Consider the following 25,798-nt stretch of genomic DNA (forward strand, 5'->3'; position numbering starts at 1 on the left):
GGAGAAAACCGTACCAGTGAATGTGTGAATGCCGCGGCCAATTGTAAGCAGACCACATGGTTCACAGGACAAGCGCGATCGACCTGATGATCGATGCTATCGGTCCCTTGAACCGCTGCGCTGGAAGCCGTGGGCCGTCAGATGAAATGCGGCACCAAATAAACAAATTAAGCTGCAGTTCAGTAACACAAATGGGGGTGGTGCAAGTTTGCGGTGTTTGCATAGTGAAAGCACCTGGAACCACGCACCCTTGGATGAACGGCGTTACCATTTCGAGTACAGTACGACAACGACAGGCGTCATTAAGTCGCTGGGAACAGGACATAGTCTTCAATATTCAATCACATCTACACATAATCAGTAACACACCTGTGCGCAATTAAACTCAGTGACGTTGATCAATTACGGACCTTTGCGGACTGACGAGAGGACGGGTTGGACGATGAGGGAGTCTGGCTGTTCTTCACATAAGTATTCATTGGTTTGGGTTGCCAAGAACAACTCGAAAAATCGAGGAACGACACTGCATAACTTATTGAACGGCGAGCCTCGACTTTCTCCGGGTCACACAAATGTGTCGTCATGCCAGCCAAGGATTGCTTATGATCACGCAAAGCCCACAGTGCGTAACACCTGATAAGTTAGATGAAATCATCGATAGATCGGAAGGCCTAATTACATGTTCAGGGGAAAGTTCATACCTCCGTATGGTCGAAGTATCGGAGAACCCCGACTGGCACGGAACATCCTCTCAGAGCCTCAAAGAAAGGGATTATCGCGAGTATTAGCAACCATGTCCATGTCGTCGTCGTCATCGTCATCGTCACTATTCGATATCTGATCCGCAGGAGGTAGAGCGGAATCATGAGAATCGTGTGATTTTGCAGTCGCAGCGGAAACATAACCCTCTTCCATGCTTCTGGGAGGGTTGAGGTCTTGGGCTAGCTCGTCCTCGCCCACATCTGCAAACTCCGCCAACTGAGCAGCTAAGAGGGCAAGCTCAGCCTGCAGCGCTGCCCTTTCATCGCTGTTCAACTCAGTGCGTAATAAGGTCTCGGTATTACGAGATGGCAGAGATGTGCTCGCAATCGTCGAAACTGGTTGGCTACCGAATGTCGACGATGCCTCGGCAGAACCGGCAAATACTGGAGGTGGCACTTGAGCCATCGTCGCAGAATCTGCATGTATTGGCACTCCATCCTCGTTGGAGATCTGAAACAATTGTCCGAAATTTATGGCTTTGAGTATATTTTGGGCCGCTTCCCAAGCATCGCTGCCTTCCCGAACCTGGCTTTCGGCAGTTTGTGTTTCCGACGGAGCAGGCTGAGGGTGATGATTTGCCACAGACGTTGACGACCCTGGATAACCGAAGCTATAAGGATGGCCAGGTTGTCCTTGTGTGGAAGCATGTGGCTGAGACGATGGTGTACTGGCATCTGCGTCATGGACAAGGGGAATATGAGTGAAAGGTGATGATGTATGTCCCTGATGGGCAGACAATGCAGTTTGAGCGTGAGTCTGCGGACGACGAGTAGTTCTCTTGGAAGTCTGATGGATAACATCGTTAAAAGTTGCAACAAGAATCAAAGTGTTGTGCTTACATTCCCACCTTCCCAGTTGACATTCAATCTGTATTTACCATTATTCCCCTTTTCTAGACGTCCGCGTTTGAAGGCTTTTTGGAGGGCCTGACTAGCTGAAGGCCTAAAATTTGACTGTAACGGGTAATGTGACGCCATCCAACTAAAGAGGGCCTTTGGTGCACACCCCTCTGGGTCCCCAAAATCTATCAGCGCCTCTACAATCATTTCTTCGTAACTGGGGAGGTCATCGACGTTATTTGATGATGAGGGTGGTTCTGAAGGATGTGCTAAAGGTGCACTCGTGAACAACGATGGTGCGTGACTTGGCGGAGGTGGTGGAGGCGGGTTTGGTTGGTATTGACCCGGAGGTGGGTGAGGGTAAGGGGGATATGGATGGGGAAAATTGTAGTGTGCTTGGGGTGGCGCAGGATAGTACGGAGCATGTGGGTAGGAAGGATGGTAATAGGGTTGATGTGGATAGTGCGGAAGGGACTGTGGTGGTGGGTGTGGGTGAGCTGCCACAGACGGATGAGGTGTAGCACTACCAGAGGCCAGGTCATGTGTTACAGAGGGCACCGGTGGTTGCTCAGAAGAGGATGGAGCAGTTTTATCTCCTGTGTCTGAAGGTGAATCCTTTGGCGGTGATGTAGATTTAGATTGATCCCCAGAGTCCACTGGAGGGCTCAATTGTTGAGCTGGTGCATGCTGAGAGATCTGTGCATTTTGGGCCTGGATTGCTGCAATTGCAGCTCGAATATCATACGGCCACACAGTACTTTTTACATGGAGGGGTGCATGAGCCTCAAATGTAAGGCAGATATCTATTATCTGTGGTGGAGGAAGCAGTCCCAAGTACTGTCGTTTGATGGCATAAATTTCAGATTCTGTCATTAGGTTACGCATAAATATGCAGTCGATTATCCAGCACATTTGTCCGTACCTGTGAGGGGCTGGTATCCATTTTGTATTGGAGGATGTGTTGGATGGTAAGGAGCCGCTGGAGTGCTCGCCGTTTGCATGGTTCCGTGTGCTGCACAGTTTTTCGCATCAAGGTTTGCAAATAAATTCAGCCACCGACGACGCTAAACTCATCCATCAAACCGCACTCTATTATCCGCCTAGTCATCGTTCCTCTCGCGAACTTAAGTGCATTCTTGGGAAGAGTGATAACACCTTTATCTTTCGTCTACCGAAGATACTACTACCACAGGGTGGCTTCTAAACATATGGCCAGTACTAGGCAGGGTCTTGAAATTCAAAGGCAAACGAACTGCATCCTTCGGCAAGTTGAAGACACGTCTCTCATGAAGGACGGCCTTCTACCTGAATTCCTCTTGTAACCGGCAGTTCTGTGGTTGTTGGCGGTTGTGACTCCTCAATCAAGGAAGCTTCGTCTGGAGAAAGAGAGAGAAAAGATTCCTTGTATTTCATTGTCCATCTGCGCACCTGAAAGATCACAGGTAAGACGAGCTAAAAAAAATCTAGATGAGACACGTACTGGCGAGAAGACATGTTCCCGCTCGCCCCAATCAGCAAGGAAGACACAATAGACTATAGCAGCTAATCATTATGAATAAGTTTACTATGGTCATCAGCGAACTGTGAGAGCGCGAAAATTCACTGGGTATCAGGGTGTAGGTGAGGATGTGGGACGCAGAGTACACCCATGGTGGACGGAAGTCTCCATCATCTTGCTCGGAGCTCTGATTTTGACTCGGAGTTGGTCGAATGACTGGGGACTTTTTTGAGTAGGAACGTATACACGGTGTTCTGCGGGCCAATGCAGTTAGTCGGAAGTGGTTGATTGCGAACATGAATAGGCTGAGCAGCGAGGTCACAGCCACTGATACAGTTAGTTCCTTGTACTAAATTCTACTGAATTGTAATCTTTTGCAAGTTCAGGCTTGCAAGGTTGCAGCTTCAAGCAACACTTCCTCCTTACAACAATTACACATTGAATTTCTCTTAACAACTTCACTTTTCGAGGCTCCATGACACTCGGAAAGCCAAAATAACCCACTCTGCATTATTTCGCGCACTTGCCGAGCACCCTGATGAAAAACAGGCGTTTTAACAGAGTTACTGAGTATGAAATTTCGAAAGCGGAGAGCTGTACGAATATCTTCCCACTGGCAAGTATTGGCGTCTATCATAAAATTCTCAGCTTATCAGACTGATAAAGTACACAGAATATATCTCGGATGTCATCTTATACCACGAGACCCTTCTCGACTTCCAGCTGGCCCTGGGCTTTCGAACAGGGGCATCATTCCCGGCATTCGTGCTGACATGGACGCGCATTCTCTTCTGATTTTTTAGAATTTGCTACTCAGGGTCTTGGCGACCTTCTGCTTTGTCTACAAGCGGCAGGAGGAGGAGGAGGAGGAGGAGGAGGAGGAGGAAGAGGAGCCCGTTTCAGCAAATGGCGTGCCCCGATCCTCTGCAATTCGTCGTCCCCACCCACTCAGGCTGATCTCGAAGTCCAGGCTAAATCCTTGCTCACTGTGCCGCTATTAGTTAACAAGCTGGTCTGACCATTGTGGAGCCTGATGTTGACTTCGCTGAAGACGCGAAACTCAGGAAGAGCATTGGGGTCCACGTGAGGATAATCAGTATGTTTTATGCGAGATGCACTGCATATGGCGTACTGCTGGAGGGTAAGAACTACTTCTGGCCTTTGAGGAGTTCAGTCGCGAGTAATTGAATTGTTCACGCAAGTTCTTCTATTAAGCCTTCCTTTCCGCAACCCAGCCTCAAGTACTCTTCGCATTCTACCACGCCAACTGAAGAGAGTGGCTCGGCCACCGCTATAATCCTTGCTCGTCCAGTCCCTGTCGCAGTTGAAGGCATCATCTTCCTTTCAGGCAAGACATTCATTGCTCTCTCCTGCCCGTCCCATCCTAAACTGATGTTTTTGTCGTGTAGGTGGTCTTTCTGACCCTGATGCAGTGAAGTTGCTCAACGCGGTCAATATTGTCGCCAACAAGGTTCCTGCCAACTCTCTTGCTCGTCTACCTCATCTCATATTCTCATTTGGATGCGGTCTACAAGGTGATGCTATGCAGAAGTAGGTGAAGGCTGATGACGCTGGTGCAAAATCTGTGTGAGGCCAGGGGTGAAGCTTGGTCGCTCGCGGTGAAAGGCGAAGCTTGAAGCCCAAAATATCAGAACTTGTCCGTTTTCAGCCACCTTCCAAAATAATAGACGTCTATGACTCAGGTGCGTTGCAAAATCACGATGAGAAAGAATACCAGAGGCAAGTTTGAACTCGTAATGCATATTCATCAACAAATCTCGATTTCGAGGCTCATCAGTTTACCGCCAGATGCTTTTGAGCAGGTTTATTTTCATGTCTTGCGCTGTCTTCCATTCATCAGTGGCGCTGGCAATCTCAAACACGGCCTTGAAACATGCCACATGTCCGACCAGCACAGCGCTATTTGTCCATGTCAGAGTTAATTGGCGATGTCCATTCGCAGGTCCTGATAGGGTTGCTGCAGACTTATGGTGTGGTTGGTTCATTGGCTGATGACTGAAAGGCATATATCAATGCAGACATGGCCACCGCACGTAAGCTACACACGTGCACTGTCACTTGCTGACGGCTGAATTGTCCTGCATAGAGTTAGTTGTGTTCTCGGCGCGGGTCATGTGGTCGCTCTCCATATTTTGCGCTCATTCGTGAAAAGTACATGGCAACATACTGACAAAACAGCAGATGGCACTGTCGAAGACGCCTGCGCAGCCAATGATGGTGTTATGTAAATGCCCATAGTGCCGTCGTCTCCAGCACCTTGGTCACCGTATTTGGGTTTTAAACGTCCCGTTATGTGTCCTGCCTCGTCTCACAGGTTTGCAGGCACGAGAATTAACAACTGTCATCGGGCACTTGAGGCCACTACTGACCTCCATCCTTTGCGGTCTAGCTGCATTTTATCCTGATGCGCAGGTAAGCCAGGCTCAAATTCTGGCTGCGTGCGTGCTATTTGTCAATGGGCACGGACTATAAAGCCTGGCCAATATCCAGAGGTCAGTCATTAACAAGTCAGTCTTCAAACCACTTGTCTGCACAATGAAGCTTTCCTCCGCTGTCGTTCTTCTCTCCGTCTTTGCTCTTCCTGCTTTTGCAACGCAGGTCGAAGTGACCTACGACAGCTTCTATGATAATTCAGCCACTTCCCTCTCCAATGTCGCTTGCTCTAACGGTGTCAATGGCCTGTTGACAAAAGGCTACACCACTTTCGGCTCTCTTCCGTCTTTCCCCAACATTGGGGGTATTCCCAACCTCACTTGGAATTCAACTCTGTGTGGTACCTGCTGGAACTTGCAGTACACCACTCCTACTGGGACACATGAGAGCATCTACATCACCGCTGTCGATGCAGCGTATACATTCAATCTGTCCCTTGAGGCATTTAACGAGTTGACGGACAACACTGGTGTCGCTGCGGGCAAGGTCACTGCTACCGCCACACAGGCAGCCGAAAGCTTCTGTGGCATGTAATGACAGGCAAGCTGTTTTACAACACGCGGGTGAACAAAAGCTTACTTTTGAACAGCAAGTATGTCACATCACCAGAATGTCTTGAAGTTTGATGAATTATTGGGTTACACTATGGAACTTTCGTCTCATCTTCTTGCTTCCTCTGTCTCTACTGTTATATACTTGACCTTCGGTTTTCATTTGAAGTACAGTTGTTCACAGTACTTACTGTTCATTGTGGTTAGTTGGCCGGACTTGCATTAACTTGATTGTCTATAAATGGAAATTTGTCTTGATCGTCATGATGCATGATGGGCGTCATCGACGCCTGCGAGGATAAGTTAATTAGGAGCTCTAGGACAGGGGGTTAACAATTTCTCTTCGTTGCCACCATGAGTATCTATCAACTTGCCCCCAAACCGCCCACCAAGCTCGGCATCTATCGCACACTGGCCCCCACTGCGGGTGTGCACGTTTCTCCACTCGCGTTGGGAGCCATGTCCATTGGGGACAAATGGCACCAGTACGGAATGGGTGCAATGGACAAGCAGTCCTCAGTGAAATTACTGGACACGTATTTTGACGCAGGCGGGAATTTTATCGATACTGCGAACAACTAGTGAGTACCGTATTACTGGGCTGTGAACCCCCCTGAGTAGAATGCCATAATAGCCAAGACGAAAGCTCAGAGGAGATTATCGGCGAGTGGGCTGAAAAGCGTGGCATTCGTGACCAGCTTGTCATTGCTACCAAAGTCTGTTGTACCCAACACTTCACGACACAATTTTCTTGGGCTGAGAATTACCTTTTGAACAGTACACTACCAATTTCAAACGAGGCTCAAATGAAGCACAGAAGGCTAACTTCACCGGAAACAACGTCAAGTCGATGCGTCTCAGCGTCGCTGCGAGCCTAAAGAAACTCAGAACATCTTACATCGACATCTTATATCTTCACTGGTGGGACTTCGACACCAGTGTTGAGGAAATCATGAACGGATTGCATGTCCTTGTCCAACAGGGCAAAGTTCTCTACCTGGTAACGCATATCAAAAGCCCCTGTCACGTCATTGAGTTATTAAATGTCACTGTATCAGGGTATCTCTGATACACCCGCCTGGATCGTGTCCAAGGCAAATCAATACGCTCGTGATTACGGGAAAACTCCTTTCGTGATTTATCAAGGCATGTGGAACATTTTGGAGCGCTCATTTGAGCGCGACATCATTCCAATGGTCCGCGCTGAAGGTACAGCCGCGGAATTGTGGCCTGAGAAGTCCTATTTAATTAGTTGTCCTATTCAATAGGTATGGCGCTCGCGCCCTGGAATGTTCTCGCCGGCGGTAAATTCCGCACAGACGAAGAGGAGCAGAGGCGCCGCGAAACGGGAGAGAAGGGGAGGGAGATGTTTACCGCAGGTTGGGAACGTACTGAGAATGAAAAGAAGGTGTCCCATGCGTTAGAGAAGGTAGCAAAGGAGGTTGGTGCCAGTCACATCACCGCCGGTAAGTTTCATTATACCTATCATAAAAATACATCAATAACGGGGAATGCAGTGGCCATCGCATACCTTATGCAGAAAATGCCGTACGTTTTCCCCCTAGTTGGAGGGCGCAAAGTCGAACAACTGCATGGGAACCTCGAGGCACTTGATATATCATTGTCCCCGGAACAGATCAGGTATTTGGAAAGCATCATCCCGTTTGATCCGGGGTTCCCTACCTCCATGATTGTGCGCAGTGCCAATCTCAGTCGTATATACCAAACTGACGCGTCATCTCGCAGGGCGATGGGTCATCTCCTACTATACTTCTCGCACATACCGCTCATTTCGAGAAGGTCCCGCGCGTCGAACCAATCAGGCCATCGGATAAATAAGAGTCTCATGTCCCTAAGCGCCGTGTCTACAAAGTTGTATAGTATTCCATATCAATGAAACTCTATTGATTGGCAATTAATTCCTGACATGTACTTCACTATCATGACCGACTGCCCGAAGTTGGGTCCAATCCGAATTGCACGCGATTAACTCATCGTGGGTCACTAGCTCGATATTGTGTGGGTAATTATACACCCTCGTCGAATACTGATAGAACACCGGTGTCGAGTTCACTGAGAATCCGGATTGAACGGTCAAGGAATGGATTCAGCCCCGCGGATCTGATTTATCAGTTATCGACAATGATCTCAAGATCACCTGATGTTTTTGCCATGCTCTGATAGGTCGTGCAGACAAAGCATGGCGTCGCAACAGTCTCATTACAGTCATAGTCTGGCCTATCCCACCGTGAGCTTTAGAACCTCGTTATTCTCGCAAGTGGCCTCATGATCCAACCAAGTGGAGTTACCTGGGCGCGTTCTCCTGCGCGTATTTGTCAGTCGTATTGGTACTGAAATTTCTGACAAGTTTGTTGCTTATTCTGGGCTCAGTTAAAAGTCCCGATAGGTTTCTGTTTAAAAATATGATGTCAGAAAGTAATCTCGAATTCCATCTGAAGAGGCCGCAATGCGCAGCTCGCCGTGATGCTTGGAATTTGTGATGAATTCATATTTGCTATTCATGCGAGGTATCGGTCCAGAGTATTGTCCTCATGTTGGAGATTACGGGGACAATCTATCTATCGTCCACTGCGGTTGGTTGTTGGGCGAGCCTTCCACACGAAGATATCGGACACGGTCATGAAGCCGTGAAGGCTTTCCAAGCCAAAATTCAACTTCGCTGTGTAATTTCAACGCATAAGATTGATTGTAGTCAAGAATATGGAGAAACCTACCTGGGGATTACTCTCCATCCACCCCAGAAGTCAGGTAATGGGACATCGCCTTCTTTGTCAGATGCCTGTACTCCAAATCGTTCCTGGACCTCCGTCAATCGGTTGACTAGGTCATCTTCCCCGATGACGCTGCTCTGATGGCTTGCCCACGCACCCAAACGGGTGCCGACAGGGCGGGATTTGAAGTACTCTCCGCTCTCTTCTTTCGACAACTTCTCGACCCTGCCAAGTACCCTCACCTGCCTGGACATCTCACGCCAGAAGAAAAGCAGGGCAGCTTGAGGGTTCTCTTCCAGTTCTCGAGACTTGCGAGATGTATAGTTAGTATAGAAAACAAAGCCCCGCTTGTCTAGCTGCTTGAAGAGCACCATGCGCGAAGAAGGTATACCCGATGCTGTTGCTGTGGAGAGAGACATAGCATCAGGTTCGCGGACATTGGCCTCGCGAGCTTGGTTGAACCAGATATGAAATTGCTCTAGGGGAGATGTGTGGACATTTGACGGGGTGATATGATCTGGGGTATCATATTGGACATGTCCTTGGACTTGGAGGCAATCTGCTGATTCTGTAACGGAGACTGAAGACATGAATGATTGAGAGAAGCCACTATAGATCGGAGACAATGAAGGGACGCGAAAAGAAGATGCCGCCGGGATAAATCTGCGAAGTGTTATGGAAGTAATGATAGTACTGGTTAAAAAGAGCATGAATTCGACCGTTGTCAAGGATAATGCCTATTGAATCAGCCTGATTGATTTGAATAACTTCGGGGATTCAATTGGCGTTTGAGCCTGAAAGTCAACTTCAGAGCACATCGTTCATGAATCATGATGTTTCGACTAGTGCGAGAGGACTGGGCAAGTAAGCCTAACAACTGACGATGTTCACTAATTAATTCTGTGAATGATTACATTCCGCGCGATGAGTTATTCTATCAAGCTTCAGATGCCTTGCTCAGGCTCTGTGATCTCTTATCATCCGGGCTCTCCAATTCCAATGACAAAAACAACTAGCTGCACGGCGGAACTTGCAGCTCCCGAATTTGCGCTTCACGTACCGACTTGTTTAACTATCTGGTGACCGCGGATCACAGGTCATGTGAGAAGCTCTCTAATACGATCATATTCTAGCGAACATCAGGTAAGCGCAAGAAGACGCAAATGAGCAAAACGTTGCAAACGAATCCATAAGCGACTCGAAGCGAGTACTTCCGTGTATCGTGTACGGCATTTCCATCTTATCGATGAGCAGGTATCTCACAATCAGTTGCAATCTTTCTCGGGTCCATGACTCCTGCCGAGGTAGGCGAAATATCCTTGAAAGGAACCTCTCGGAATGAGTGAGATGAGTGATAATCTCTGCGATGCTCATAACTTTCTTTTTGTAAGATTGCGGTCCTACCGACTGAGTTTTCAACTTCTCAAAGTCTGTGCTATGGCTGGCTCAAATTATTCGCGTATAGAATGGCATACGTACGTTCTTGGTGTTTGAACGATTTTACTAGATGAACTTCCCTTCTGTTTACGTGTAAGCTGCCCAACTATGCACAAAGATAGGCCGCCGCATCTGGCGCTTCAGTAGACGCTTGTCACTCTCGATTAGGAGTAGCTTAACTCACGGGTCATGTGAGGGTGCACTTGGCTAGTACACAAACTCAACTTCAAGTTGGGGTAAGCCTAGGCTCGCTAACTTGGCGTCTGTTCAAATCAGGATAAAAGTTTGTGGATTAATTATGATGAGAACAGATAGGCTTACCTCGGGCACAGCAACGGATTGATGAAGAAGGCGGCGTCCTCGCTTAGCATAGTATCCATGTCGTCTGACAGCAGGCTCGAATGACTGCCGGCAAACTGGACGTTGACAAGAACAGGAATCATACAGGGGTTTTCATCTTCAATGATCTAGGCTTGCTGCCACTGGGAAGCGACTGAGCTTTGCTGGAGCTCTCCCCTCGTTTCGACTATTTCCCCCAATGGTAGGGGCAGGAACAGTTACCAACCTCTATGGCCCTTCAGTTGCCGCCTCACGTCCTTTATGGGCGCCAGCGCGAATAACTTAGTTTGTAAGTTGTGAGTCGGCCCGCGAAAGCGGAAATATGAACGTTGATCCCCTCAACACGCGCAAGATAGGATTTCGATAACTTCGTCGCAGGGAGTTATTACCTAATGGCAGCCCTGACCCTCGATTTTATTGTGTGCGATTGGTTCAACCGAGAATGAATAAATGGATTGAGTTCGCCGAGCAAGCGTTTGACTAAAGTGGTGACGAGGGGTACCGATTGGCGCCTTTTGCTGAGGGACTCCCCAGTCTTAATCTGTACAAATATTTAGTAACAGTGCCCACGATATATGACACACCTCAACATACCACTAGATACTTATCAACCAAGTGCCTTGGAAATACTAGGCAGATAGAGAGCTGTCAATGCGATGCAGTTCTGCCGCTGACAGCGCTGCTTGGACGGTCTATGCAGGAGCTTCCAGGAGCACCATTAAATTTGGAATGGATGAGGGACAGATTTGAAGTATTGTGCCACTACAGGGCTTTGAAACAGGTTTCAAGATTGATTTCACTTATCTGTGTGCGCTGGCAAATGATGCGCAGCTACTCGGGCCACTAATGGCCAACGTCCCCGCGTTTAGACCTCACACGAACAAGGAATTGAGTGGACTCCATCAGCATAAATTAGAATGATACTGTCTGATGGATTAGTGATCCTCGATTGGAATAGTGCAATAAACATGCCGTTTCTAGTCCTTTCCATCAACTATAAGAGGGTCCCCGACGTAAAAAAAAAAAATCAGCGTTAGTCAAGTTGAGCAGGTTTACTAAGTATAAACTTTGGAAAGTTCTAAGCTTCAAGAATCGGAGAACAGCTGAAAATAGGACTTGGAGTTGCTGCTAGCCTCACTGCGGCGCCACATGCCTGAGATTGCCGGCATATTCCGATTAGGATCTGAGATTGTAACCAATACATCCAGTGAAATGATTTCTTAGAGGTCTTAATCAACCCTTCATCTCCTGGTTTTCACTCTTCTCTTTCCTCCACAACTCCCTAGTCCCGTATCCATCTTGCCTCGTTGCCCAGCGAGCGCATTCAATTCTGAAAAATGCACTCCATATCCGACTTGACAACGTTCTGTCGGAAGACGACCGGTGACGTCCCTCCGAAGCTTGTGGTATGCATGCATTTTGCGTTGTCTACCATCCACTCATTCAGCGTTCGTCATTTTTTGTAGGGCGCGTCTACCACAGTTGTAGGGTCGAAGATGTATCTTTTCGTGCGTTGCTAGTTGGTCTCTATCATCCTTTCTTATCAAATCGTCCGTATATTAGGGTGGGCGCCTGGTCACAGAGCGCCGCATGGTCTCCGATCTATATGTGTCGACATGGAGACCTTTGTCTGGGAGAGGATCACACCATCTCCGGAGGATGATATCCCAGAAGCACGATATTTCCACTGCACAGAGACCTGTGAGTTTCTCCACCTGGCTGTTTGTCGCCCAGCTCTTATGCAAATTTGATTTGCCATAAGGGAACAATCAACTGATTGTTTCGGTGGTATGGGCAGCACCCCGAACTCCAGTAATCCAGAAGATCTTTGTGTACTCAACGACGTCCGTTTCTTCGACTTGTCAACAATGCAGTGGTTCCCGCAACAGCTACTAACGGTGCCTCTGCGGAGTCTGGCGCAGAGACGTTGGTTCCAAAGCCTCGATATGCGCATCTATCATCTGTTTCAGCTGACCGTCTTTTCATCATCGGAGGCCAAGACCTATCGAATGTTTGGCTGGATGACATCTATGTGTATGATTTATTGGGTAGAGCTTGGGTTCAGCGCCGAAGCTTTCCCCACCATTGTGGTACCTATCGTAGCGTAGCCGTTTCCGCAAACCAACGTGTCCGATTACCGCAGGAGGAAGTCCACTCGACGGATACGACCACCATGTTGGGTCCCCCTGGGGCACGATTCCGGCCCGAAAAGTCCCCTCCTTCAACCCAACATTCACTTCATCCGATTCGTTTGTTCACATGCCGTATTCAGCTCCCCCAACTGACGACTTTCCGAATGACATCTACCTGTACAGCAACTACAACGTAAGCTGTTAACTGCTGTGACTGCTTCGTTTAGGCCTGATGACATATTTATCACACAGTTCACAGATGTCAAGCGAGAGTTTGAGGTTTTCTCTCCATTGCCAGACACAGATTTCACGATCACGGATCGTTCCACGGATATGACAGGCACGTCATTCCCCCAGGACTCCGTTTTCCCTCAGGTGCCATCCTGGGCACGCACTTCATCATTGCTGGCACGTACCTGGCGCATACATACCAATCTTATTCTATCTGGGCGTTAGACATGTTGACCATGACATGGTCTCGTATTGACTCGGGGAGCGCCATGGCGACTGGCTCCTGGTTTCGTGCCTGTTTGTGGGCAGAAGCGAACAAATTTATGATCTTCGGAAACCGGAATGGCAACCTCATCGAAGATTACAACCGCCGGCTTCTCAGTTGGGATCACGTTGCTGTTATAGATTTGGAGTCATTTGGAATCTATCAACCTCCACCTCTGCAAATTGATATACCGATGCAGGAGTTTGGATTATCAGCCCTAGAAGAGGGTGTTCTTGCTGATTTTGAAATCATCTGTGACGACGGGCGCAAAGTCAAATGTTCGAGAAAGACTCTCGAAGATCGTTGGCCCTGGTTCAAAGATCAAAGGAACAAGTTCTTGGCGCGGGCTCGACAGGCAATAGAGATCTTGCCATCATCTTCCATGGACGTTGGGCTTCCGGACCTCCCTGGCGCACCAGGGTCCTCAGAAGCGCGTCCAGACCCACGTCTCACGCCACGCGCCTTCAACCTATCTGAGCCTTATCCAATCACACTGGCGCTATTGCAGTATTTTTACTCACTGGCGCTCATCACTCCCCTCCAACATGCACCTGCAGTGTTGAGCCAATTGCTGATTCTCTCGAGTACTTACCAAATTCATCACCTCGAATCCCTTGTAAAACATGCAATGCATCGGGCTCTTTCGAATTCGACTTCTGTCGGTGTGTACGAAGTCGCAACACTGTGTAGCTGTCGGAGCCTTCAAATTAGGTTTGTTTATCCAGTACCTCTTGACGGCATATTTTGACTTTTTTCCGTTCAGGGCACTCAAGACAGTTATGGTGATTATTTCAAACATGAAGGGTCTCTTGTCACGAGCTGACATAGTTCTCAACTCCTAGTCTTATAGCCAGAAGAGGACTGGTCGTTCCCGCGCTGACAGTAAAAACGGAGGCGGTGGTCGTAACCCCGACCCCAGTGACAGTGATAACCCTGGTCGTTCGAGCGACATTGTCCCAACATCAAGTCGCAGCCGTGGCGGTGGTGTTTCGAACGCAAAGTCATCTAGCTCTCTTGATCAGCAGAGCAGTACAGGCTCGACGACAAGAGGCTTCACAGCTAATCTCAGTGAGTACTTTGAAGACCGTGAGTAAAAATGAAGTATTCTAACCCGTGATTTGGGTATCATGTAGCTTTTCCCACTCGTGGTGGATCATCATGTCAGAACTCGGCTGCCACCGCAACTCCGACAGTTTCTCAAATAACACAGGCCTCACATAAAAACACCCTTTCTGAATCTACCTTAACGCCACGGAGACGATCCATGGCGCACCACCGCAACAGAACGTTCAGCATTATTTCAGCACATACGGACTTTGAGATATGCGCCGTAGCTGACCTCCTGTCGCCTGCAGTATCGCATCCACGGAGCTATGCCGAAGAGCAAGAGCGCGTTGGAGTCGCGATAGATGACGTCGATGATTTCCTTGATCCTAGCAATGGTGTTCATACTGCCGGAAAGGCCCCTACCATGCCATATCTTCTTCTAGAGCACGAAGAGCCTCTTTCGCCTTCCTTCGGATCCCATTCCATGACCAGCTCAACCACTCATTCAGAGTCAGATTTCGATATCTCTTCAGATGATTATTCTGGCCCTTACACTCCCTCCATTTCCTCCTCCCCTGCTTCCCACCTTCCACGCCGCACAAGGATGCGATCACGTGCTAGCAACGGGCACGTAAGCGCCAGTGACAGCGATACACCCTCCTTGTCGTCTTCAACAACGTCTATCAGCTCGAATGGCAGTATCTCGCAATTATACTCAGCATCGCCTCCTACCAGCCCTATCACCCTTAAAACTCCCATTGATCATCCAGCTGTTGCTAACCAGCAGCTTACAATCATTGAGGAGCGAACAACAGAAGACCGGGATATAACTGGTCGTCGCTATTCTGACTCGGGCAGCATTATCTTTTCGCCCGATTATACAACACCGTCACTACGGAAGCCATTTATTACACGAACTCCTGACGTGCGACCGAAAGGTCGTGTGTTCAATGTAGAACACCTACGACTCAATGTTCAACCCACAGTCACCCATCATTTTCCATCCATATCACCTGCACCTTCTTCGACCTTTGATATTGGCTCACCCGTGAGCAGCACCTTTTCCCCGGCAAGTGCCTATACATCGATGGCCAGCCCTCACCCTACGAAGTCATCTCTGAACCATCTCATGTCCCCGGGCGCGAGCAGTAGCAAGGCTCCAAGCGTGCTTGAAAGCGCGTGGTCAGCGTCTCCAACTGCGAGTGTCGTAACATCCAAAACTGCTCGCAAGGAAGACAGCAAAGCAGAGAAGGCGCGCAAATTGGAGGAGAAGAAGCGACAGAAGGCAGAGGCCAAGGCTGAGGCTAAGGCCAAAGTGGAGAGATTGGCGGAAGAGTTGAAGGAGCGTCAACGACGCAAAGTTGCCTCACTGGACAGGCAGTCAGTGCACACCCATCGGTCATTTGGCCGTGTTGCACGACGGCATTGGGACGATGACATTCCTATGTATAACGGTCTGGGCACCCTTTGATTGTCGGTCCTGTCTTCATTTGCTTTCCACTATCCTTACTTGTTCCTAGATTTCATCGTATATATATCATCATGTTCATTTTGCATATATTTACAATGTTGTCCTATCTGTCATTAATGTACCACACGCGATGTACCGGATTAGTCTCAAACCTATTGGAAACTCATCCCACTGGCTTTGAGGTGAAGATAACGATAAAATGACTATTAGAATTGGAAAGAGAAAGGAGACATGAAATCCGCGGTGCCAATGACATCTGAGCTAGTCATTGACTTGTAACCACGGTGAAGATTTTCCACGTGCAACCTGAACTCCGTCACAGCATTAAGCTCGTTGTAGATGCTAAGGTGAAGCGGGGGGAGTGGTCCTCATAGTCCATCAGTCAGAAGGGAGATTGTCGGGAAATCTGTCACTGCTGCATGTCCCCGACTTTCCCTCATCTCCGGCTCTAATTGCCTAGCGGCATCGGCAGTTGTAGCAGCAAATGCGAGTGGGCTGCCTTGAGTACCTGTCATTGATGCATCAGTGGAAAGGACCGAATCTCCTGAAAAACGAGGGGCGATGATGTGATTATCTGAGCCAAGAACATTAGTACAAGCACAGAAAATAAATAGGGGACGATCTGGGACTTACATTCCCTTGCATGCGCTGTAGCCGGCGTTGAGTGAACTTTGAACATGTTTATCCAAACAACAATACACTCACCGAGATCTTTCTGCCTGCTGCAGGAGGTGCCTTCCTTACAGTCAGGTCGGCGAGTCACAGTTTCCTCAAGAAAACCTTTCTGCCTTTCTCGTATCCACCAGTCCTTCATACCCCAGAGCATGACTTCTGTAGCACACTGTCTGCATATCCTGTTTCTCGGCGCATCTGGATTCTCATCAATCCCAGCGGTAACGCTATGGATATCCACGAACAAGTCGAGCTCTATCAGGGGACGGAAACCATTAGGCTGGGAGAGGATGTGTGATGCAACCTACACTGCGTCAGATACGTAGGGCCGTGATCAAAAAGGACCATCACTAACCTCGCGATAAATATGCCGAGGTGAAAGTTCTTGAGCGGTCAGGTAATCAAGCATGATATCGACCTCGACGGTATTATGATCGAAGCATCCATAAACTTCGGATGATTGGATAAGATCACCGAGGTCAGACATGTTGTGAGGGTGCTGAGACAGCAGAGGTGCCGCTAAGCAACGCCCTGGTACACCAACGCCGCAAAATGAGACCTGGCATAGGTCACATTTTGTTGTGGAAGGAGCGCGCAAGGCGAGAAGGTTTTCGCTAATAGCCAGGTAAGGGTAGGAAAGGGATAGTAGTATTCACATACCAGTTTCCGCAAAACGCATGACCAGGAGGATTACCTAGGGTACAAACAACTAAGATAACTCTTTGATAATGAAACTAATAGTGTAACCTACCGTCATCCAGGTGCCACGCGCGCTCTGGGTCGACGCCGTAATCGATAACAGGCTGAGGGCACCTCCAACCGAATGCATTATCAGGCACACAATGAGGACAAGGGCGAACATAATCCGCATTTTGATTCAGGTTGGGTTCTGGTGACGCTTCTCGTGGTGTCGGGATCTAGGAGACACGTGCTTCAGAAACGCATTCGTAAATGAACTGATTCTTGAACTACGCACCCTCATAGAACATCCAGCCTTGTATACCTCATCCGCCTGAATTCTTTCTCGTTTAGCGCGTTCTCGTGACGGATCGGCCCGCAAAAGAATATCGACGATCGATTGCAATGGGCGTGATGGTGTAACGATAGTAGATACCCCTCGGCATGCAGGACAGTTCGTACCTCCATTCTGGAGTCGGTACTCGTTAGATCAATAGCTCGGTGATGACACAGAGATGGGAAAAGAATGAACGCATGCAGCCAGCATGAATACCCGATGTGTCGGGTAAGCGCATAGTGTGCCACGAACGACTGTCAACTGGAGACCAAAAACTCACACGAATCCATAGAACACAACAGCTTGGCGGAGGTCAGCATTGGTATACGACAACATTCTTAAAGAGTCATACCTGCCACAGAAGAAGTGCTGACAAGGGGACACGACCACCGGTCGATACACTAGCTCAGTGCAACAACCGCACTGAAGTTCTTGAGCAAGATCCTCTGCAAGGGTCTCATAACCTGGTTTAGCGACAGACTTCTCGCTATCTGGCTCATTCCCCAGGTCCCCTTTGAACCGCTTCTTGCTCGTCTCATCCTCAAGTCCTTCGAATGAGGAAGGGGGCCCGCGCTTCAGGGCTGAGCTGGAGGTGCCTCCACTGCGGGACATTGATAGCCCCATCATAGAGTCAGATGTACCTGGATGCGAGGGTTGCGGTTCTTCCATCGTTCTTGAGAGTTTGAAAAAGAAAGATGTGAATGTTGTGAAGAGCTTCAAGGTCTTCAGTACTTTAGTACTTAAAGTACTGACCAAACAATCACTTTCTATTTTTGGGTCTCATTCACTACACGTATCGTCACTCAATGTTCTTAGTGATTCGCAAACAAAAGGCATAATAGGTTCAATACATAGCGTGGTAGAATAGTAGTGCGAGACTAGAGAAACAAATATATTAGGGAATAAAAATCATCTGTGATTTATACTCTACCACGCCGAACTCGGTGAGGTAGGCGGTCGTCCAATACTCCTGTATGCACACGTCAGCTGTCCACGAAGCTTAACGATCCTACGTCGTATTTCTGAAGAGTAATGATGAGAATAGAGAGCTTGTACAAGTCAAACCATACCTTCGCACGGCCAGAGGGCGTTTAGGTAATCCACAGGCTTGAATAACGCCGTACAAACGTCAAGAGCAAGGGTCAGTGTATGGTCGCAATCCCACAGAGTAAGTGCCCTGAAGCAAGAGTCCCGTCGACAAACCATACATAAGAGTAAAATGACATACTCACCGGCCGATCTGACTCATGAACCAGAGAATGAAGAATGGCCTGTGCATGAGAGAGTGAGTAGCATGGCCAGTCACTGCGCTCATTCCAAGTACAACACGCTGAGCAACATTAGCCTGATGGGATACTAATTCGCAGGTCATAAGTAAAGGAACAACACGATGAATCAAGCAACTCACGCCATTCCTCGGCTTTGCTCCGGTGGAACAGTCCGTTAGCGTTGCTGTAAAATAGACGACAAATCAGTGATCGATAACAATCGATTGCGTTTCAAGACTCACGCGGTAGCGACAGGGATAAACCGTTTGAAATCATGAGATACCGTCATGCGAACGCTGCAACAACCGGTCATTGCACAGAAAATCAAAGTAGTGAGTTCCCAGCTTACTTGAATAAAAACTCCCGACCTTGGAACAAAAAAGTCCTTTCCAAGTCACAGGTATGCGCGTCAAATGCTTGCTCCAACGCATCTGCCTCTAGCCAAGCATCCACTCCAAAACGAGCCATTTCAGCCTCGTTTGCACTCGGGGTGCGTCTAATTTGCAGGCAACTGTGCCAGAGAAGCATCGTTCGGTGAATTAATGCCCACATGGTGTCTTTACCCGAATGATGGGACGACATGCTCGACAATCCTAGTGCCTCTCCAGGAAAGAGCAGCGCATACTACATAGAATATAAGTACCTGACTGACAAGGATTGCCGAGACTCACATTCGCAGGTTCCCTGAGGAAAAGTTCTGTGGGAGTACGTTTTTCAGCAGTAATATATGAGGTATGGCCGGCGATTAAGGCGAGGGCGCTCCAACATAATCGACGGCACCCCTCCTTGCGGACCTCAGCTTCTGACCAATTATCATCCCACCCAGGGGTGGTAACCCAAAGTGGGGTATACTCATAGGCAGCTGGCCAACGTTGCCCAAGCGTCATAGAAAAGCAGGAGCAACCTTCCAAAGGATATCGTGGTTGAGTGATATTAGGAGTGGCAAGTAAGTGGTCGGTTGGGTATACGGCCTGCCGAGGAGGGCTCCACGAATGGGGTGCAATGGTAGGTACAGATCGAGGCGAGAACTTGGCAGAATATGGATTGTCGACATCAAGAAGGGTCAACCCTAGGCTGCGTATGATCATGTCAAGCATGAGTGTCGACGACGAGGCCCGCTCCCTGGTGTGTTGAGGATGGGGACAGATCTCGAAGAACGCCAGAAGCTAAAAGACGATCGTAACACATGAACACATATACAACCTTGCAGATGTATGAACTGACCCAGGCAGCTTGAGCGAGCGAATCATCTATCCATCGAGCGTTAAGGCTTGCCTCAAGATGACCTTGCGCAACATCCCGTAACCTAATAGCTCTGTCTCTCCCTTCCCTCCCGTTGCCTGCTTCTGAACTCTGAAAAAATGCAGCAATAGCGAGGGCAGCCGGAAGCAGCGCGGGTTGCATCCGCTCCCTCTTTATGGGATCAAAATACCTCCCAAGGAACTGAGGAACGTTAATAAAAGTAAACCAATAATTAGATCCGCGGAGTAGAAATTGAATGTCTGCAGTGGCTGTAGCCGTAGCGTGGCGACGTTGCGTCGCAGTTAAGGAAGGAAGGTATGATGAGGAAGTGTACATGGCGAGAAGTGAATCCCACCATGTTTTACGAGTGAAATCAAGAGAGGGTTCGGGTGTGATATTTAATGATTCGTCTGAAGTCTCACTGGTCTCATTGTCCAGTGAAGCAATAAGCGTCCGAGGTGGGCTGTGGCCATATGACTCAAATAACTGAAAATCCAACTGAGTTGCAAAACCGAAATCATCGTCTGTGTCCTTGATTCATAGGTAATATGAGCGGACTTCGTCCAACAAGTAATTAAGTCGGTACCTCAGTGCTCGTCATGGTACGATATAGAACCTCATTATCTGAAGGTGCAACCAACGCAACTGCATCAGTGAGGATATTCAAGGGTAAGGGTTGAAACGAGTTCGACCCTACTGAACCCTCTACCGGAAAAGGAGACATGGCAGTTAACTGTGGGTCGATGACTGGTGGGGGGATGTTAGGAAAGGATATGAGTGATTCGGGCTGGGGTTGATCGTTCTCCAAGTCTGTATTAGCCGTTTGATCCGAAAGAGTATTGGTTGCAGAGACTTCGCGCCTTCTTCTGCGCCGCCTACGGGACACAGCAGCATCGCTCTCGCTTCCTACATGAGCATCCCGAGCCGTTCGCTGTCGGGCGCCAGGAGTCTTGTCAGGACCCCGACGTTTTGGCACCGCATCGTATGTACATTCATCTCCACTCTTGGAACGTCGACTGCAATTATGACATTGGGGTTTTGCCCCGTCACAACGTATCTTGCGTGTCCGACTGCAGTTGTGATAGATCAACGGTCAACTCAGTGAGGCTCTAAAAATGGACGAACCATTGAAGGCAAGCAACATAAACTCGAGCACGGGGCTTTCCCTGCGTGGTAAGTGGTTGATCTGGAGCAAGCTCAATTCGCGGCTTTTCGCGGCGAGTCCTGCGAGCATCGGCAGTATCATCCCCTTCTTCGTCATGTTGCTCAGGCGATCGCGAGGATTGAGACTCAGCGTTTGACAGAGCGGGAGGGTCGTGGATCAAAGCGGAGCTGAGCTGGGATACAAAGTCTACCGCAACGACTGGAGGGCGTGACATCATGTTAGAGCGATAATAAGAATCGGTCTCGGAGGCTAGCCGTGGGTCTCGAGTTACATAGTTAAGCATGCCAGAGTTCGATCCATATTGAGACCGGCTAGATGAATCCAACTCAGATGCATAGGTGTGGGAATGACCATATGATCCTGGAGCAGGGGAAGTGAAGTTTGGGTTCATGGCAGCTCTGGAGTCTGGTGAATGTCTGGAAGGGGAGATGCCGGGAAGAGACATGCTGGTGATTGAGGGGAGTGATTCAGGGTTTAATGCATCTTTCAACTGATATGGTTGTGAATTGGAAGGATCCGAAAGCAGTGTATTCCGAGTCTCGGAGGTGGTCTGCTGTGTGTGATACATGGTTCACGGAGTAGCGCTCGCAAGGACGAACAAACGCCTTGTCGCGATGATGAGTGGAAGAAAGAAAGATGGGGAAATGTTCCTAGTTCCTTCAAAGGGGAGTGACCTCCACCTGTTGATATGTGTTTTGTTGGGTGGGAATGACGCTGAACATGGGTTGTCAGATCGGCTCGGAGGTTTGACCGCTGCGACGATCCAAAAAGCAGCACGACAAACGACAGGCAGAGAGGAAAATCTACAAGATCGAGGTCAGTAAAGTCATTAACAACAGAAGAACGGAATATACGGGTGCTGTTACTTAAAGCTTGCAGCAAGCGTCGGACCGTTCCACTCAGGACTGCTGTTGAAGCATCTGCACTCTTCCCACCTTAGTAATGCGACAAGAACGGCAACTTCCGTAAGTCAATCTTTCTTCCACCTGAATCATGGTGGCGGGCCGTTCAGGAAGATCTTTTCGTGATTTGGAGGTTCCTTTGTTTTGTATTCCTTGGTCCTCCTACCGGTGCTTAACCCAGAGACAGCACATGGAATGTCTGGTCAAGTGATCAAACGTATTTGGAGGGACCACGTTATTTCGAGCTCATTTAATTCCCAGAATGATGTCTCATCCACGAAGGAACGAGTATCTGCATCTGATGGGTTCATACATCGGCCTGATTTTGTTATTTTTGTTGCAGCAGCTACTAGGAATAGCTGTACTGCATGGCACAAACACGCCTGTGCCCGTTTGCGAGCACGCTGTCCGTCCCTCAAGCGCAGTTGCCGGTCCAAAACACTCGGCATGCATAAGATCATGTTTCCTTTGCAACATGTTTAGCAAGGCTGCTAATCACATCCCTCCCCTGAGACCCAGCATTCCAGCTTTTCATCCACTGCACCTTGCAGGACATCATGTTTTTCTTGTCTTCCGCTTCGAGCTTTATGCTCGCATGCATCTTGCAAGTTGCGGCAGCCCCTCATCTCGCACCTCCTGCAATACGTCGTACGGATGTCTCAGTTGTCACTCAGATGTCGTCTATCCAGCTGGCTGATCTAGCGCCATATACTGAATTTGCTCGTGCTGCTTACTGTTCGCCTACCATCGTAACTGGTTGGCAATGTGGTCGTACGCAATCCCACCCTACTTTGTTTGGTTTGCCTTGGCTCAATAATCGAGTTCTTAGAAGCTTGCGAGGCGGTGCCTGGGTTCGAGGTTTCTCTCACAGGGGGTGACGACAACAATATCCAATATTGTACGTCCCAATCAAAATATTGCACACCTTTCCAGACATTTCGCAGACTACGTTGGTTACTGGCCGACAGAAAATACCGTGGTAGTTGCTCATGAAGGTACAGATCCAACCCAACTGTAGGTGTACACGTTTCACAGCATACAACTTGAGGAAACAAACTTATTGGCCTACATAGCTTATCTGATCTCACTGATGCCGATGTATTGATGGAACCCCTGGACCCCACGCTTTTCCCTGGTGTCAACAGCAGCGTCGAGGTTCACAGTGGATTTGCTAACGAGCACGCACTAACTGCAAGCATCATCTTGAATGAGGTGAAGAGCCTGATTTCTCAATATAACGCCAACAGTGTCACACTGGTCAGCATCGAGCATTTTGTCACCACTCTAAAATAACTTTGATATTTTCGAGGACAGGTCGGACACTCCCTGGGAGGCGCCCTTGCGGAGCTTGATTGTGTGTTTATGGCTTTGAACCTTCCCTCTAGCATCGCCATCAAAGGTATGTCCATACCAGTAATTTTACTGGGGCGCGGGATTTTCACAGTCGGAATTTTTAGGTGTGACATATGGTACACCCCGCGTAGGAAATCCAGCATGGGCCGCTCTCTTCGATTCCCTGGTAAGCTTGATTCTCCCCATCGGATCTCGTTGTGCCTTCCCCACATTAGACCTATAGTTAATTACTAAAATCACGGGCAGATATCGGACTTTCAACGCATTAACAATATGAAGGACATTATCCCGATCGTTCCGGGGCGTTTCATGGGCTTCTCACATGTCCAGGGAGAGGTCCACATTGTATCTGATGGATACGCAGTCGAGTGCCCAGGCAAGTACAAAATTTGCCTTTTCGGGCATGATCGTTCATAAGGATCTGTATAGGCAATGACGATGCCACGGACGCTCTGTGCACAATACAGAGTGTGCCCAACATCCTCGCGGGCGATATCTTGGACCACTTGGGTCCATACCAGGGGATTTATATCGGCACCATCTATTGCACATGATTGACATGGACTTGTATTATATTAGCTGAACGTTGGGACATTTGATTGGTCTTTATGAATCAAACATGAATGACCGCAGGCATGGGTGCAATGGTGCCCACTTCTATCATGTGGAATTGTCTCCCCAATACCACCAGCATGCTGTGAGAACGCATACTCGTCAGCAAGAGATTTACAAGCAAATATTGGAAGCACCACAGGAACACTGGCTCCCGACGATGACATCGTGGTCGCTATTTTGGCCTAAATTGAGGTCGTATTTGCCATTCTGGTCGTAGCTGAGGGTTGTTGTTTAGTAGGCGGTCGCCTGGCAGCGAGCTGTGCAGTTGTGTGTACGCAGCGGACCGAAAGCTGTATGCGATTGTTGTATCCCTAAATTTCATGGGAAGTCTGGGGGTACCATTTACTCAACAATGAGAAACTACACTCACTAAAGTCCGCATGTTTTCGGGGGATTCATTGATAGTCGATTCATTGAGCCCCTCCACTGTTTCGGTGAGTACCCTACCGGCGCGGCCCATATTACTAACACGGCATTGTTAGAGGCGAGCGATGGCAAAATATGCTAAGCAAGATTTACTCATTCATCAGCCAGTCGCCCACTGGCCAATGCCATGACAATTCTGCGTCATCGACGAAGGAAAGATGAATCATGAAACCATCAGTATGCCTTGGCTTCAGGTGAACATATTTAAACCTACCCCTTAGGTGCAACTTGAATGATAAACTGTGTCAGGACTCAGTATGCGGTATTCGCGGATCTTCAAGTGGGGTTTTCGCGCTGTGTGCCTCGATGACAAGTACAGCATCTACGCACGCTTGCAAGCCATGTCGATCGAGAAGGACCACAGTTACTTTCACATCGATAAACCGAATTTCATTTTTTTTCCTCTTACCGCTTCTCTTTACTTGTGGAGCTGGACAAACAACAGGGTCACGCTTACTGCGATACCCTGGTCGGGCGAAATACCCTTGAATGGCAAAGGCGTTCTGACTGCCTGGACACCGCCCGGACACTCCAGTGGCTGCTGTTAAACAGTAATAGGTCATTGTGTCTGCCCGTATGTCATGGCTGGTTTGTGCACAGTAGATACTTGTTGCAGAACCCCTCATACTCGCGATACTGAATACCACTGAATAAGTGCCGAGCTTTGCCGGCAGTAACTTTGTCCCACAAGTACTAATGTCGTGTACTATCATTTGGAAAATGTATCAAAGATATACTAATTTTACGTCATCAACGGTATCCTTTCGAAAGTAGCGAGCCAGGGCAACATTTGAGAAAAGCTGCAGAAAGTTTGTCGGACAATATGCTATCAAGACCTGTGTAACGAGGATGGGCGCATTTCAATAGACAGGTTCTAATAAATGATTGAGATGGATATAACAGAGGGCCGGGTTTACCAGAAGTCGAAAGATGCTTGAGCACCATAGCATTCCTTTCCTTTGAGAGGTTTGTCCGATGAAAGGCCACCGCCAAGTTTACATCATTTTAGTAAACCGGAAAGCTTAGGCAATGCATGTTTAAGGGTGGCTGTAACACAATCAACTCGTGAAGGTTAGTTTCACTTGGTCAGATGAGATTGCGGGCACATTAAGAAATCGAGAGTGATGAACAAGAATGACTTACAGCAAATAAACAGTGAACAATCAACACCTACAGCGTGTGAATGATGTTTAAGTTCTCGGCATAGCAATCACGTCGAATCATCTTGAATGCCTGTAAGTTATGGATGACAACTGGAAAACTTTCTGAGAAAAGCCGAAGCCATTACAGGGCATGAAAGTGAATTTGTTTTCATGAACAGACTATCACATAAAAAAGAGGTTTCGGCACAATGACTTGGCTTAGTTGAGATGGACCTCCAA

General features: G+C 48.4%; 10 protein-coding genes across 10 annotated transcripts; 5 read left to right on the top strand and 5 right to left on the bottom strand.

Annotated features, from left to right (window-relative positions):
- Positions 1-759: 759 nt before the first annotated feature.
- Positions 760-2,602, bottom strand: BJ212DRAFT_1477255 (uncharacterized protein; the record flags this gene model as incomplete). Its single annotated transcript, XM_041339521.1, has 3 exons — positions 760-1,548; positions 1,602-2,467; positions 2,524-2,602. The coding sequence occupies 3 exons, from the start codon at positions 2,600-2,602 to the stop codon at positions 760-762; spliced, it is 1,734 nt and encodes a 577-aa protein (XP_041197255.1).
- Positions 2,603-2,664: 62 nt separating this feature from the next.
- Positions 2,665-3,418, bottom strand: BJ212DRAFT_1330923 (uncharacterized protein). The gene is made up of 3 exons (XM_041334741.1): positions 3,205-3,418; positions 3,082-3,143; positions 2,665-3,029 (listed from the first exon to the last, which is right to left on the bottom strand). Exons 1-3 carry the CDS (start codon positions 3,395-3,397, stop codon positions 2,886-2,888), a joined length of 399 nt encoding a protein of 132 aa, XP_041197256.1. The 5' UTR covers positions 3,398-3,418; the 3' UTR covers positions 2,665-2,885.
- A 559-nt stretch (positions 3,419-3,977) lies between these two features.
- Positions 3,978-5,065, top strand: BJ212DRAFT_1330930 (uncharacterized protein). Its single transcript, XM_041334742.1, has 5 exons — positions 3,978-4,240; positions 4,302-4,447; positions 4,509-4,570; positions 4,635-4,839; positions 4,909-5,065. Exons 1-4 carry the CDS (start codon positions 4,212-4,214, stop codon positions 4,656-4,658), a joined length of 261 nt encoding a protein of 86 aa, XP_041197257.1. The 5' UTR covers positions 3,978-4,211; the 3' UTR covers positions 4,659-4,839; positions 4,909-5,065.
- A 553-nt stretch (positions 5,066-5,618) lies between these two features.
- BJ212DRAFT_1330943 (Cerato-platanin) lies at positions 5,619-6,457 on the top strand. The gene is made up of 2 exons (XM_041334743.1): positions 5,619-6,093; positions 6,143-6,457. The coding sequence occupies exon 1, from the start codon at positions 5,656-5,658 to the stop codon at positions 6,085-6,087; it is 432 nt and encodes a 143-aa protein (XP_041197258.1). The 5' UTR covers positions 5,619-5,655; the 3' UTR covers positions 6,088-6,093; positions 6,143-6,457.
- On the top strand, positions 6,401-8,014 carry BJ212DRAFT_1330945 (NADP-dependent oxidoreductase domain-containing protein). Its single transcript, XM_041334744.1, has 7 exons — positions 6,401-6,685; positions 6,739-6,820; positions 6,883-7,104; positions 7,163-7,313; positions 7,373-7,570; positions 7,622-7,797; positions 7,851-8,014. Exons 1-7 carry the CDS (start codon positions 6,459-6,461, stop codon positions 7,941-7,943), a joined length of 1,149 nt encoding a protein of 382 aa, XP_041197259.1. The 5' UTR covers positions 6,401-6,458; the 3' UTR covers positions 7,944-8,014.
- Positions 8,015-8,475: 461 nt separating this feature from the next.
- Positions 8,476-9,625, bottom strand: BJ212DRAFT_832500 (uncharacterized protein). Its single transcript, XM_041344167.1, has 2 exons — positions 8,840-9,625; positions 8,476-8,784 (listed from the first exon to the last, which is right to left on the bottom strand). The coding sequence occupies exons 1-2, from the start codon at positions 9,544-9,546 to the stop codon at positions 8,667-8,669; spliced, it is 825 nt and encodes a 274-aa protein (XP_041197260.1). The 5' UTR covers positions 9,547-9,625; the 3' UTR covers positions 8,476-8,666.
- A 2,170-nt stretch (positions 9,626-11,795) lies between these two features.
- BJ212DRAFT_1330954 (uncharacterized protein) lies at positions 11,796-15,928 on the top strand. The gene is made up of 11 exons (XM_041334745.1): positions 11,796-12,018; positions 12,079-12,120; positions 12,176-12,220; positions 12,250-12,313; positions 12,487-12,861; positions 12,885-12,937; positions 12,997-13,066; positions 13,102-13,951; positions 14,004-14,022; positions 14,083-14,308; positions 14,374-15,928. Exons 1-11 carry the CDS (start codon positions 11,950-11,952, stop codon positions 15,756-15,758), a joined length of 3,198 nt encoding a protein of 1,065 aa, XP_041197261.1. The 5' UTR covers positions 11,796-11,949; the 3' UTR covers positions 15,759-15,928.
- Positions 15,929-18,255, bottom strand: BJ212DRAFT_1330957 (uncharacterized protein). The gene is made up of 9 exons (XM_041334746.1): positions 17,798-18,255; positions 17,726-17,747; positions 17,407-17,577; positions 17,182-17,347; positions 17,091-17,124; positions 16,786-17,044; positions 16,464-16,734; positions 16,392-16,406; positions 15,929-16,332 (listed from the first exon to the last, which is right to left on the bottom strand). The coding sequence occupies exons 1-9, from the start codon at positions 18,112-18,114 to the stop codon at positions 16,127-16,129; spliced, it is 1,461 nt and encodes a 486-aa protein (XP_041197262.1). The 5' UTR covers positions 18,115-18,255; the 3' UTR covers positions 15,929-16,126.
- Positions 18,256-18,372: 117 nt separating this feature from the next.
- Positions 18,373-21,334, bottom strand: BJ212DRAFT_1264145 (uncharacterized protein; the record flags this gene model as incomplete). The annotated part of the gene is made up of 10 exons (XM_041330404.1): positions 18,373-18,467; positions 18,516-18,622; positions 18,678-18,801; positions 18,854-18,897; positions 18,956-19,009; positions 19,063-19,337; positions 19,385-19,879; positions 19,938-20,432; positions 20,542-21,025; positions 21,081-21,334. The coding sequence occupies 10 exons, from the start codon at positions 21,332-21,334 to the stop codon at positions 18,373-18,375; spliced, it is 2,427 nt and encodes an 808-aa protein (XP_041197263.1).
- Positions 21,335-22,609: 1,275 nt separating this feature from the next.
- Positions 22,610-23,929, top strand: BJ212DRAFT_1263004 (Alpha/Beta hydrolase protein; the record flags this gene model as incomplete). The annotated part of the gene is made up of 8 exons (XM_041330311.1): positions 22,610-22,793; positions 22,852-22,920; positions 22,967-23,036; positions 23,096-23,279; positions 23,337-23,421; positions 23,480-23,541; positions 23,622-23,755; positions 23,794-23,929. The coding sequence occupies 8 exons, from the start codon at positions 22,610-22,612 to the stop codon at positions 23,927-23,929; spliced, it is 924 nt and encodes a 307-aa protein (XP_041197264.1).
- Between the last annotated feature and the right edge of the window lie 1,869 nt (positions 23,930-25,798).

This window comes from Suillus subaureus (assembly GCF_016647635.1).
Source record: "Suillus subaureus strain MN1 chromosome Unknown BJ212scaffold_5, whole genome shotgun sequence".
Classification (NCBI taxonomy): domain Eukaryota; kingdom Fungi; phylum Basidiomycota; class Agaricomycetes; order Boletales; family Suillaceae; genus Suillus; species Suillus subaureus.